This window comes from Megalops cyprinoides, chromosome 9 (assembly GCF_013368585.1).
Source record: "Megalops cyprinoides isolate fMegCyp1 chromosome 9, fMegCyp1.pri, whole genome shotgun sequence".
Taxonomy (NCBI): domain Eukaryota; kingdom Metazoa; phylum Chordata; class Actinopteri; order Elopiformes; family Megalopidae; genus Megalops; species Megalops cyprinoides.
The window spans coordinates 7,913,312-7,927,053 of NC_050591.1; the positions used below are offsets into that span (position 1 = coordinate 7,913,312).

The following is a 13,742-nucleotide window of genomic DNA, read 5'->3' on the forward strand; positions in this document are numbered from 1 at the left end:
ACTGTCTCCACTGGTCGCCCCCTCTCAGCCAGAGTCATCTCAACGCTTTCTCTGCCGCCTCCATGTTGTTGCTGATGGCTCTTCTCCTGCTTGCTTCCGTGATGCCCAGGGTTCTGTAGGCCTTGCTGAGGGAATGACCTGCAAACCCCTGGCTGCCCACCTCCACTGGCAAGCACCTGGTCCTCCACCAGCTCCTGGTACTTCGCCCCCTTCCTTTCATGCATCTCCTCCATCCTCTCCTCCCAGGGCAGTGTTAGCTCCAGTAAGACGAGCTGTCTGGTGGCCTCAGAGACCAAGATGATATCTGGTCTCAACGATGTGTGATGGAATTTTCAGCTGCCTCTTCAGTTCAACAACCATCACCCAGTCTTGTGCCGTGGAGAGGAAACCAGCAGAGCATTCTTTTTCTCTTTGGCCGCTCTCCCTCCTTGACAAACATGATTCTCCTGGCTGTGGCATGGGCGTATCTGCTGTCGCTGATCCCATTGCTGATTGCCTCAGCTATGGTCTTGAGGACCTGGTCGTGTCTCCAGCGATAGTGCCCCTCACCCAGTACCTTGGAGCAGCTGCTTAGGATGTGTTCAAGGGTTCCTGTCTTGGAACATCGGGGGCATGTGGGTGTTCCTACTTTGCCCCATGTGAACGGGTTGGATGGGCTGGGGAGGACATCGTAGACCCCCTAAATCAAGAACTTGACCCTCTGGGGTTCCACTTCCAGATGTCCTGCCAGGTGACATTCCTCTCCATCCCACTGTTCCCACTTCAACCAGACACCCTGTTCTCGCACTGCAACTGATCTGCTTGCTCGCTCTTCCTCCACTGAAGCGCGCACCTCCTCCTGCACCAGCTTCCGCCTCTCCTTCCTGCTGGCAGTGTCGTATCAGGTCGATGACCTCCCGAGTCTGGCCCTGCCCTGTGCCACGCTCCCAAGCAGGGCCTTGTGCTTCAGCTGAGCTTCTGCCTGCTGGACTGCCTCGGCTGCCCTCCACTTCCTCCCTGTCTTCACGGCTATCCCTGCACCTTTGGTGTCCCTACAACTTTGGTGTCCCTCGATTCGATGTACTGCAAGTGTTCTTGTGTCCGTGCCACGATGAACTCCTCTCTGACAGACGCTGAAGGGGAGCCTGAGCTTATTGCTGTTCCCATACAGCCCAACTGATAAATAGTTGCATATTTTTTGTGTAGGTTAGGGTTGTAATAAATACATATGCAATTACATTAACCCCCCCCCCCCCAACTGTAACTCACTGTCATATATACTGTACATATGTAATCAATCCTCACCTTAAAACACCTTAAAACATGACACAAAATGTCATAAACATTTGCATATTTTTCTGTAGGTTAGGGTTGCAATAAATAGGCTACAAATGTAATTACATTACACCCCCCCCCCCCCCCCCCCAACCGTAACTGACTGTCGTTTATACTGTACATATGTAAGCAACCCTCACGTACCCGATGCGTGATATGTTTATTTTAGAATGCTCTGATTGTCTTGTAGCCTATAGAAAACAATAAAATTCTAACTTCTAGTGTGAGAAAATATGAAAATCAAAACGTTACCTCTTTTACTACTTAGCTTACCAGATAGATGTGAGATGGCTAAATATGCAGGTGGACTTCCTAGCACATAGGCTGCAGTTACCTGACATAAAGGACGTTTGTTCTTCGCCCAGATCCACCCACATAACTGAGAAAGATGTTCTTTTTTGTAAGCCATGACAGCAAATTAAACAGTCACACAACGCAATCAGGAGACATTAGCAAGTTAGCTACGTTGATTTTAGCAAGGTGTGCTGGTTAACCCTGATGCTAAAGTTCGCTGATGCGTGGTCACCACGTTTGACCGTTTATCGTATTAATTCTGTCCGTATATAACCGGCCTTTCTAACCTGTAGGCTGGGAAAGATGGCGTACATGTGCCGACGAATTTAAACTAAAATCACACTAATGTAATTTAACGAGACATACACTTTGCACATTTCGAGCACACTAGCCGACTTGTTGCACCTGGTTTTTCAAAACTATGAATTGTCTTAAATGGGCACCGCATTATGAATGAATTGTTTAATTTTTTTACTTGTTTATTGGTGCTAGTTTGCAATGCAGCTAGCCCCTTTAGGATTAATAAACACTATTCTACTATAATTTTCTGTGTAAATATATAGTGAAATCACATAAAACCCACATAAAGTTTTACAAGACTTCTTCCATTGTGTACCAAGTGATTAATCTTCTCCATATCTACATGCGAGAAACATACTATGTGAACAGACATGAAAAACCAGACCCCCTAAACATTTTTTGTGATTTTATTATTTCTTTTATACGTTTGCAGGTTGCTTACATGTTAGTCAACACTTGCTGTTTTGTGCTGTTCCTCGAGTTAACTGAAGATGTGCGGAGTGTACACTGGGAGGCGCCAGAGCCTGGTAAAGCTTTAGTTAGCATAAAGAGTTCGCTGAAGAAGAACAGAAGTGAGGCGGTTCACTGCACTGTTGCCAATTTAGCGACTTTCCAGACCCCTTTAGCAAGAAGAGCTAGAAGAGAGTCGCCAGTACTGCCCCGCGAGCAAGAGGCACACCTCTCTCTGCGTCTACTTTGTTCAGTGAGTGGCAGAGAGGCGGCGCAGCACATTCAGTCCGCACGGCAGCTAACATAGACGTGAATGAGCTGCGCATGTGCAAACAGTGTTGCCAAGGACCAATCACTAATCTGTATTGTTTCCTCCTCCTTTGTTTTAATTCAAACATTTTAATGTTATCGTTTTGACCGTTATCACTGTCTTATCACTCACTATCACACAGGGGTTTAGTTCATTCCCGTTTATGAACTCTTTATTCAGATCATTTATTTAGACAAGTCTGTACATTGTACTTCATTCACACACATAATAACAAACTTTAAAGTCTATTAAACCTATATACAGACACATCTGACAACAGAAACAGAAACATATGTAAATGAGAACACCTTTATTGGGAATTCTGCTGTATTAAAATACATGGATTCCTGATGCTCCATCTCCTGCTTCTCATTCTCAGTTTTAAGAACCTGCACAGGAAAGGCAATAGCAAGGTTATATGGCCAGAAAGAGATGATTTACATTGTATGCAGTGCTCTGAAACAGGGGGTCTGAAGAGTCTGCTACAGCTGACCTTCTTGAGCTAACATGGCACTTCAGCTCACCTGGTTTTCCATTTGCAGAAGCTCAGTCTGCTGAATCAGCTTCTCTATCAGGTCAAGGAATGTTTCATCACATCTCGGCTCTGTCATCTGAAGCTCTCTCGCCTTCATTTCTTCTATGACTTTGTTCTAAACTGAAAGTTGGTAATAAGACAGGGGAAATGGAAACTGTCATGTTGAGGAAGCACATGGTTCAAAACTGATTTATGCTTTAATCAAGAACATACAAATAGAAGATCCCAAAGGGTTCCGTTTCAGAGGATGTACATTTCCCCAGGTGTATTCCCATGTCAAGGTAGCAATATCTGTATGATATATCCTTTGGAACTACACTGATTAAGTAAACCTCAATGTTAACTTAGTATATGTCAATTTGACGGTTTCTTGAACAGTATGAAACATCGAGTTAGTCTGGAGTCCACCATGCAGTGCTTGAATCTATATAGGAAGCAGCATGCCACACTATGTTCAGGACTGACATACCTGAGCCTCGATGGTCTCATCCCTTTCTGTGATCTCCTGGTTGAGATCCAGGTTGTTTTTTTCCAGGCAGTTGACGAGAATGTTTTGTTTCTGCAGCTCCTCCTGCAGTCTCTGCAGCTCCTTGTTTTGGGTGTCATTACCCTTTTGCAGGCTGCTGACCTGCAGGGACAAAGTGTCCGAATGAGAAGAATCAATAAGAAACAGTGATTTAAACAGACATACAGGACTAGCTTTGTTATTTCCTTGATCTTCTCTTGATCTTTAAAGTAACACAAGGTGCTCAAATAAAAATCAGCAATACAGAAGTAGAACAGTATGAACAGTTTTCAGTAGCTCAGAAAAATCCAGAGGGAATATCTCATCTGTCATGTGTGCAGATGAGATATTTACCTCCTTTTTTAAGACGGCGGTCTCATTTTGGAACCGCAGTTTTGCACGCCTCTCTTCATCCAGAATCCTCTCATACTGCGTGCGGATTTCTTCAGTGTCTTTGTCCAGATCATGAAGGAGCCCCCTCATCCCCTCTAACTCCCACTCCAGATGCTTGGACAGGTCCTCACTCTGGCATGGAGGACATCAGATGGATGGGGGGGGGAATAACGACACAGTGAGTGCAAGATTGTGTGACACTGAATTTGTCCATACTTTCACCCTCATGAGTGAAACTGTGCTTGTTCGAATGTTTTTGCATATAGAAATGTTGTTTCTTTTAAATGCTTCATGCAAGTAAATGTATTTTTGATTTCACTGAAACTGAAAGGATAAAAGGCTTCATTAACCACATTAATAGAACCTTATGTATGTAGAGTTTACGTTTACATTAACATTCATTTATTTAGCAGACGCTTTTATCCAAAGCGACGTACAGAAGTGCATACAGTAAGTATTAGTGACAGTACGGGGACAGAATGTGTACAGTTCCACAATGAGACAGTTCTCAGCTGAGAGCAAGGTCTGTTTGAGGACATATCTAATTTATACAGCTACAGGGTATAGGGCAACTAATAAGATCCAACCTCAAACAGCGCAATGAGTGCCAGAGTAAAGGCAGTAACAAGAAAACAAAACACAAAAAGCACGCAGCAATTTATAACAGCACTGATCCGGGGAATGATCCATATGAATGCTAAAATTTCCCTCCAGGTTCCTCTGATGAACTGATCCATTAATTATCAGCAGGCCAGAATGGCTGCCCTATAACCCTCTCACTTCCTGGTGTGCCTGTATCTGCCCTGTGTGTACACCCCCACACGCCTCAGTGCCCACCTCCTTCAGCTCTTTGGTGTGCTTCCATGTCAGATCCACCACAGTCTGAACATGGTCCATCTGCACCTTCTGCTTTTCAGTTTTCAGAGTCTGCAGAGAACAGGAGAGATTGACAGGGTAAACAGGATGATTTATTTTTTCTGTGGTCTTCATAAATAGGTTTCATAGAGTCTGCTCCATGTGACTTGCTGGACCCAACCAGTGACTTCAGCTCACCTGGGTTCTGTATTTCGAGGGTGTTGTTCTCCTCCTCCAGGGACTGGAGGATACCCTTCAACAGTTCCAGCTCTTCCTGCAGTTCATCCCTCTGCCTAATGTGGGAAACAACCTCCATCTGCAGACTGCTGATCTGCAGGGACAAAATGCCAGAAAATAGTGGAAGGATATGGTTGAAACAGAAGTATAGTATTAACAATACCATATCACTTTAATTTTCACATAAAATTATTGTTAAATGTATAAAATGTCTGTTTTTTGTTCTAATGTTATCTTAATCTTAGATCTCCTTCTAATCATTACTTGAAATGACAAGTTTCCATTTTGTGTTCTTTTCTTTGAAATGTAACCCTAATCATTGTTCATACACAGTGCTATACACACAACATGGAAAACCAATTCTAAGAATTCTAAGAACTGCCTGTTCCTGTTTTCGACCCTGGTTTTGCCTACGGACTGCCTGCCTGTTAACGACTTTTCGTGTTCTGGTTTTGCGATTTAGCCTGACGTCCTTAATAAAGCCCTTTGGAACCTGAAGCTCTCGTGTCCGCGCTTGAGTCCTTGCCTGAGCCCTGACAGCCACTACCTTAAACAAATTGAAGAACTATTCCAAACTAGATCTACCCAGTGTTTCCCAATTTTTTAATGTAACTTAGCTGGAGGACGGAAGCTAGCGAAATCAAAAAATATGTGACTCGGGGCACGGGGACAATATGCCATTAAATGTTCAAAAAATAATAAATGTAGGCATTAATTGATAAATGTGACAAACTGATATGACTGCCTCTTACAAACAGCGCTCACTCTCGCTCTTGCCATTAGGTATTTGCAAGTTAGCAAGCTTATAACTAGGATATCCAGCAATGCTAGTGTTGTTCTGAGCTAGGTCCCACACTGTAAAACAGTCAGTGGAAATATTATCAATATAGGTTAGCTTGCCACTGCAACAGCGATCGTTGGCGCTGTTTGCTTACAGGTCAGCTAGTGTACAGTGTCCCATTATGCTTGTGTCGTAGAGATATTGTAAATTCATAACTATTATAATCTTCGATTGTTTTCATGTACCATGTAAATATTATGCTAGTTAGGTTTTATTACTGTGTACGCTTCCACTCACGCTAATCCTAGTGTGAATGTGGTAACCGCAACTGAGAAGCACCGCTCTGATAATAGCCTGCCCTGAGTTTTGCTCGATTCAGTTCTGGGCCGAGGCTGATTTTTTTCGGGAATCCTGTGGGTCAATTTCACTGTTCATCACGTGACTGGGACGGGACAGGGGAAAAAAGTCAACGGGAGCGGACGGGACGGGAATCTTAACAGGTCCGTTTTTATAGAGAATGCAAAGTTGACGTCACGCCGTGTTAAATTTTGTTTACGCGCCATCTTGTGAAGATCCCGCTGCCTTTCTTTTATGTTTGTGTTGTGTTTCTGTTTGTGAAAAAGTGCAAATGCAGTGTTTGAATATGATTACCTCACATATTTTTGTTGTTGTAATCTTTAGTGACAGTAAGATTGCTCCTGCTGACTTGAGCCAACCATTTTTCCCTCTCCGTGTCAGTGGGGAAACCGCACATCTGTAGGCTACTCCTTTCTCCTAGCGATTGGAGCATCCCCATGCAGCACAGCAGACCATGGTGGAGACAATATGCAAGGACAACACGGAGGAAGGGGCACAGACAAACTGCTTTACATGTTGTTCATGTTTCTGAGTTTATTAGAGATGTATTTAATGAATTCATGACAATCATTGATAGCCACCTGTCGGTCTCCTTCTGTCCTACATGAAAGTCATAAAGACTACATTAGTCATTAAGTCATTAAGATTACTTAGGCCCTCAGTTACCATGGGATTTCTGATCTGAATTTTGAAACTTCCGTTCCCTTCCCTTCCCTCTAAATATATCAATAAACATTGGGATATGATTGATCTTGACTACCATACAAGTGTAAGATCATAAAAAAGAATTTAAAGCAATAGACAACAGCAACACGCTCTTTAACCAATGTAACGTTAGCCTAAAATATGTCAACAAGGCAGGTAACGCTAGCTGTTCACACTAATCCTCAAATAGTACCGAATTTTACTTTTTTAAAACATATTGATGTAACTACATACACATGTTGGTGTGCTATATAAAGAACTTCAAAATGTTTGATCGTCACGTAGACTTCAGATAGTTCCTGGCAAGCAATTTGAATGCCTAAATACAGAGAAACGGAACTGCGATTTTTGGTAATTAGTAGTCAACAAATGCATTGATTTACAATATTTATATATCACACCGACGTGTGTTGACATTTTTAAACACACTGTAACAGTCGAAATTATGAAATGTACCTTTAAGACATACTGTGCGCCAAAGTGCGAGAGAGGCAGCGTAATCGGGAAGCGCCTAGGTTTATTTTTAGTTGAGCAGGTCATGTGTTACAGACAAATGCTTATGGCTGAGCTATTTTTTCTTTTTTAATTTCACCTCAATGGTAACGTTTGGGTTTCGTGTGGCTTCTGTTTCGTTCATGTATGATAAAAATAGGTAGCCGTACAACCGGGCTTGGTGGGGTTGAATGATTTGCGTTAATAATAAACGACGAACATTTTTGAAGTCCCAGTACTAGTGTGGCTGTGAGTTTTTAACTGGCGTCTTCTTCGGGCTGCCTCAGCCAAAAAACACGGACCCAAACTGTTACACAGTACATCAGTCTTGTTAGCCTGATAAGATATTTGAGTTCAGTAGTGTTACAGCTTTTGCGTAGAAACTGCTTTTCAGTCTATTTGTGCGTGTGCGGATTGCTCTGAAGCGCCTGTCTGATGGGAGGAGCTTAAACAGATAGTGTCCAGGGTGTGTAATGTCCTTTATGATGTTCTTAGCCCTCCTCACGCAGCGAGTGCTGTGAAGATGTTCTAGTGATGGCAACTCCATGCCAACAACGTCTTGTGCTGTTTTCAACACGCTGCAGGGCCTTTTTTATCAGCTTTGGTGCAGCTGCTGTACCAGGCTGTCATGCAGTTTGTTAGGATGCTCGCTGTGGTGCATCTATAAAAGCTGACAAGCAGCCTTTGGGGGAGGTTCGAGGCTGACTCTCCTTAGCCTCCTCAGAAAATACAGGCGTTGTTGTGCCTTGCCCACCACTGCTGAGGTGTCTGTGGTGGTGACTCCCAGGAACTTGAAGCTGGGGACTCTCTCCACAGCCTCTGTGTTGATGTGGACAGGACTATGTGTGGTCTAGGCAGCCAGAAAAAAATAGGTTTGTGTTGTATGCAAAAAAAAAAAAAAAAAAAACGTTTGAGAACCCCCGATAACATACGCGGGCACGGAGACAGAGAGGCAGATGACGGTAGTGATCAAAATCTCACCCAAGGGCAGCGAAGAGGATACACGGTTTGACGTGTGCTTTAACTGGCACAACAGGAGTACGATTAAAAACTCACGCCGGGTTACGAAAGGACTGGCATTGTCTTTTCGAGCTGCGCATGGGTCTTGCGTGACTGGATAACACGCGATGTCAAAGTGCAGCAAATGTTTTAGCCGCTTAAAGTGTGAAAATCTGCACGAAAAGTAGTGTGAGGGGTTGTGTCTCCCCGCTAAGTGGCTGGGTTTTGGGCACGTCGCACTAAAATATAGCAGAACTACGTAACACGAAGGGTTGTGATGCGAGCGGAAAGGCTTTCCGTCATTATTCTGTGCTTTTTCACCTGGTGTACAATTGCATGGTTGATTATTTGACTGATTTTCAAGACGAGAAAACACAAGCTGACAAGGTTGTCGGGAGCACCGAGTCATTGCCGAAGGGGTTGAGTCTATACGGTTCTCATGTGATGTTTAAGTAAGGCCAACCCGCTGGTTGGGAAGCAGTTCTGAATCAGGCTGTGCTACGTTCTGTTTACGTATTAACCGAGAAATCCAAACGAGAGGATCATGGCTGAAGTCGCACCAGCTCCCGCCGCCGCTGCTGCCGCCGCCCCGGCCAAGGCTCCTAAAAAGAAAGCAGCAAGCAAGCCAAGGAAATCGGGCCCTAGCGTTGGAGAATTGATCGTCAAGGCCGTGTCCGCCTCCAAGGAGAGGAGCGGAGTGTCTCTCGCCGCCCTGAAGAAAGCTCTGGCGGCCGGCGGCTACGATGTGGAGAAGAACAACTCCCGCGTCAAGATGGCACTGAAGAGCCTGGTAATCAAGGGCACCCTGCTGCAGACTAAAGGAACCGGCGCTTCTGGCTCTTTCAAGCTCAACAAAAAGCAAGCCGAGGCTGCGAAAAAGAAGCCCGCTAAGAAAGTAGCTCCGAAAGCAAAGAAGCCGGCCGCCAAGAAACCCGCTGCTGCCAAGAAGCCCAAGAAGGCGGCGGCAAAGAAGCCCACCGCGGCCAAGAAGGCAGCGGCAAAGAAGCCCGCCGCCGCTGCCAAGAAGTCACCGAAGAAGGCGAAAAAGCCCGCTGCGCCCAAAAAGGCCACGAAGAGCCCCAAGAAAGCCAAGAAGCCAGCAGCAGCCAAGAAGGCGACCAAGAGTCCCAAGAAAGCCAAGGCTGCTAAGCCCAAGGTGGCCAAACCCAAGACCACCAAAGCCAAGAAAGCGGCTCCCAAGAAAAAGTGAACACAAAGTTCATTTTTCGCACACCAAAGGCTCTTTTAAGAGCCACCCAAACACTTCGTGAAAGCGCAAACACTTTTGCTTAGCTCTCTTTACTTTGCTTGTATGCCTGCTGTATAGGCAGTTATACAGTTATATTATTTCTGTGAATACACGTGCAGCTCCCTAACATGCTCACGCTCTACCTAGCGTCCCAGTAGCAGCAATTATTGAATCGTGTAGTAGCAGTATGGATTCCACGAGTGGGAAATAAGATTTATCACTGTACATCACAAGTAATTCACAAACACTTGGGAAATAAACAGTACAGACGAGCAACACAGACTACTTAAAAAGGAAACAACCTAATAACGCATCAAGAATTAAGAACTTTGTCACATGCACAGTTATAACATTATACAACTTGAAATGTACAACCGGTCCAACTCCATAGACTGTGCAAAGTAGCAGAGATGAAAATAGAATCGATAAAAGGAGAAAAGTGTGTACAGTAATGATAAAAAATAGAAAGTAAAAATATGTACAAGAGGAATAAGAATAATAAAAATAAAGTATCGCACCTTTCAAGAGTATGTGTTTACGATTAGTGTGGTATATTCAATAAGCGAGTGATGTAACTATACATATCTTTATTTATGTTGGCTGTGCGTTTGCATATGAGGAATGGATCAGTGTGGAGGCTGTTGTACGGATACATTTTAGTGACGTTGAATTCTCCACCGGTAACATTGTAAAAGTTGAACGCCCGCGCAAAAGGCCTGTTTAGATTTGATTGGATGAAATCCCATCGAAGCCTTATCCAATGAATGCGTTTCTTGTAGCTATAAACTAGGCTCGCGAGGGTTGGGTGTGTTATTTCATTTGACAGTTGTCGAGTAAGCGTAACAAGGCCAAACATGAGTGGAAGAGGTAAAACCGGTGGCAAAGCCAGGGCTAAGGCCAAGACTCGTTCGTCCAGGGCTGGACTCCAGTTCCCAGTCGGTCGCGTTCACAGACTGCTCCGCAAAGGAAACTTCGCTGAGCGTGTCGGCGCAGGTGCCCCGGTTTATTTGGCCGCCGTGCTCGAGTACCTTACGGCTGAGATCCTTGAGCTGGCTGGTAATGCTGCTCGGGACAACAAGAAGACCCGTATCATTCCCCGTCACCTGCAGCTTGCAGTGCGTAACGATGAGGAGCTGAACAAACTCCTGGGCGGTGTCACTATCGCTCAGGGCGGAGTTCTGCCTAACATCCAGGCTGTGCTGCTGCCCAAGAAGACCGAGAAGGCCGTCAAGGGCAAGTAATTGCTGCAGCGTCCACCACTGCCCCAATAACCCAAAGGCTCTTTTAAGAGCCACCCACTGGTGTCTTTAAATGCGCAAAACTGCTTTCTACTCGAGTGTACCTGCGGTCAACGTTAAGGCAGTTGCCACGTATTGAATATATTTCAACGGCATCACGCACATTTCAGCGACTCTCCAAAATGTGTGTGACTGCGTACACTCATACAAAGTGTACTTGATGATCATTCGGGTTGATCTTGTCTCGTGATCAGGCGAAACTGTAGCGGCATTATCTAGCAACTCGAATGACGTTGCTCGAATACGTTGTAAAGCACATACAATGATATTAGGTCTGGCAATACGAGGAGTAGTATATAATACTTCGCTATACTATTGAACGGCTCTCGGAAAGGAACGGAGCCAAAAGAGCTGTTATTCCCATCACTATTGTGATGACAGGGAGAACAGCAAACTTGGAACAAAGGGCTTTGTGCGCGAGAAAGCTTTGCGAGGAGTTTGGGAAAGAAGGCGGGAGCAGAGAGATGTTTGAATTTTAGGCGGCAGAGACGATGAAGAAACGATCCAATGACCACAGACAACGAACTGAGGTGCGGACCAATTACAGCTCCGTATAAGCTCATCCAATCAGCCTTTGACTGCTACGCCTTATAAACAAGCGCTGAGCGTGTCAGCTTACTTTTCTGCCAAGGAACAAGTACTTTGTAGCGATGGCAAGAACCAAGCAAACTGCCCGTAAGTCTACTGGTGGCAAAGCCCCCAGAAAGCAGCTCGCCACTAAGGCTGCTCGTAAGAGCGCGCCTGCAACAGGCGGTGTGAAGAAGCCTCACCGTTACAGGCCTGGCACAGTGGCTCTGAGAGAAATCCGCCGTTACCAGAAGTCGACCGAGCTTCTGATTCGCAAGCTGCCCTTCCAGCGGCTGGTGAGAGAAATTGCCCAGGATTTCAAGACCGACCTGCGTTTCCAGAGCTCTGCCGTCATGGCTCTGCAGGAAGCCAGCGAGGCCTATCTGGTTGGCTTGTTTGAGGACACCAATCTGTGTGCCATCCACGCCAAGAGGGTGACCATCATGCCCAAGGACATCCAGCTGGCCCGCCGCATCCGAGGAGAGCGCGCTTAAAATGCGTCAATACACTGTCTAAACCGAATATCCAACGGCTCTTTTAAGAGCCACATAAGTGTGTCTCAGAAACGCAGATCTCTCCATATTTCGTGTGCTGGGTTTGTGCTTGAAGCGCTTCGCCCCCTCGCCCCTGCTGTGAAATCACCACGATGTGAACATGTGAGTCCCACTATTCGCTTTTCTCGCATGTGAGCACGCCCTAATGACATCAAATGGCGATCGAAAACATTGCACGGGTCTCTAGTCGCATCTAGTGCAAGTCCCTTTTTAAAAGCTTTTGTGTGAATATGACGTGCTGTGCTTTTGCTGCATAACATAACAGCTGACGCTGAATTAAGTCCGGTAAAGACTATATACTATACTGTATACTATATCAACGCATCTGTGTTCCAGAGCAGGCTGGCCATCGCTGTCCTTGCGCAGGCTCCGTCAAAGGTTTATTTTATTTATCCACTTGGAGACTCATCTGCTTTGTCGCTCTGAGAGCATTTCTGAATTACAGTTCTCAGCCCTCAGCTTCAGAAATCGCATAGCTGGTCTTCATCAGGCCAGCTGTAGTTATTCTGAAATTTACAAGATCCTAAAGGCAGAGAAAATCCCTATTTCTCTATCAGCTATTCAGAGAATAGGTCAACGCTTTGAAACGACAGGTGATGATGCCAGAAAGGATCTGGAGGGCCCAAAGTCACGTCATGCAGGGATGACCACTTGCTGAAATTTACAGTTCTCAAAGACAGGAAAAAACTGTCAGAAGAGTTCAAGACCTCAGACAACAAGAACCTTTTGAGAACAACAGGTTTTGTGTCTATAAGATGTGTTAAAAAGCCATTGCTGTCTGAGAAAAACATCAAAAACAGTTTTTGGTAGAATATGGAAAGTTTGATTCAGAGTGGTTCAGCAGAGTTGTGTGGAGTGATGAATCATGGTTTGAGTTGTATATGGTGAGGCGTCTTCAACGACCTGCTGCAAAATACAATATATGTATCTCTACCACAGTGTAATGGTGTGGGGAACCTTTTCAGCTGCTGGTACTGGTGAACCGCTTCACTGTGAAAAATCAATTAATGCTTTGGAGTACAGGAGAAAGACTTGCTTGTTTTCTTGCTTGCTGAGGAACAATCAGACATTATTTTTCAACAAGACAATGCTCCTGCCCACACTGCAAAGACCACCAAGAAGTGGCTTGAGAACAAGTCCATCAGGCTCATGTTTTGGCCCGGCCACAGTCCAGATTTGAACCCTATAGAGAATATTTGGTCTCACATTAAACAAAAACTAGCCGGGAAATGTTTTTCAACTACTCATCAATTGTTTGAAGCCATCAACGCTGAGTGGAACAATATTGACTCTTCCTTCTGTAAAACGCTGTCTGCAAGTTTACCCTCAAGGCTTCAACATTTAAAGAAATCACAGGGGAAAGCTATCCCATACTAAGTTACTTTATCTAGTTGTTTAATTCTTGCTAGTTTCCTAAAAAGTCGTTTGTTATTAAGACCATTAAAAGCTTAATGTTTTGCCATTCTGGGCTTGGCCCATTTTTTTTTTTTTTTTTTTTGCCCGGGAGTGTATCTATACAGCCGCATGCGGCGATTACGGGGTCCAAG

General features: G+C 44.8%; 3 protein-coding genes across 4 annotated transcripts; all 3 read left to right on the top strand.

Moving 5' to 3' along the window:
- The first annotated feature begins 9,071 nt into the window (after positions 1 to 9,071).
- LOC118783109 (histone H1-like) lies at positions 9,072 to 9,737 on the top strand. Of its 2 annotated transcripts, XM_036536814.1 has the most exons (2): positions 9,072 to 9,506; positions 9,552 to 9,737. In XM_036536814.1, exons 1-2 carry the CDS (start codon positions 9,072 to 9,074, stop codon positions 9,735 to 9,737), a joined length of 621 nt encoding a protein of 206 aa, XP_036392707.1. The 2 variants fall into 2 exon arrangements, with proteins under 2 accessions (XP_036392707.1, XP_036392706.1); XM_036536813.1 differs by having other exon boundaries at positions 9,072 to 9,737.
- An 893-nt stretch (positions 9,738 to 10,630) lies between these two features.
- LOC118783117 (histone H2A-like) lies at positions 10,631 to 11,017 on the top strand. Its single transcript, XM_036536822.1, has one exon. The coding sequence runs from the start codon at positions 10,631 to 10,633 to the stop codon at positions 11,015 to 11,017; it is 387 nt and encodes a 128-aa protein (XP_036392715.1).
- Positions 11,018 to 11,724: 707 nt separating this feature from the next.
- LOC118783115 (histone H3) lies at positions 11,725 to 12,135 on the top strand. Its single transcript, XM_036536820.1, has one exon. It carries the CDS (start codon positions 11,725 to 11,727, stop codon positions 12,133 to 12,135), a length of 411 nt encoding a protein of 136 aa, XP_036392713.1.
- The last annotated feature ends 1,607 nt before the right edge of the window (positions 12,136 to 13,742 follow it).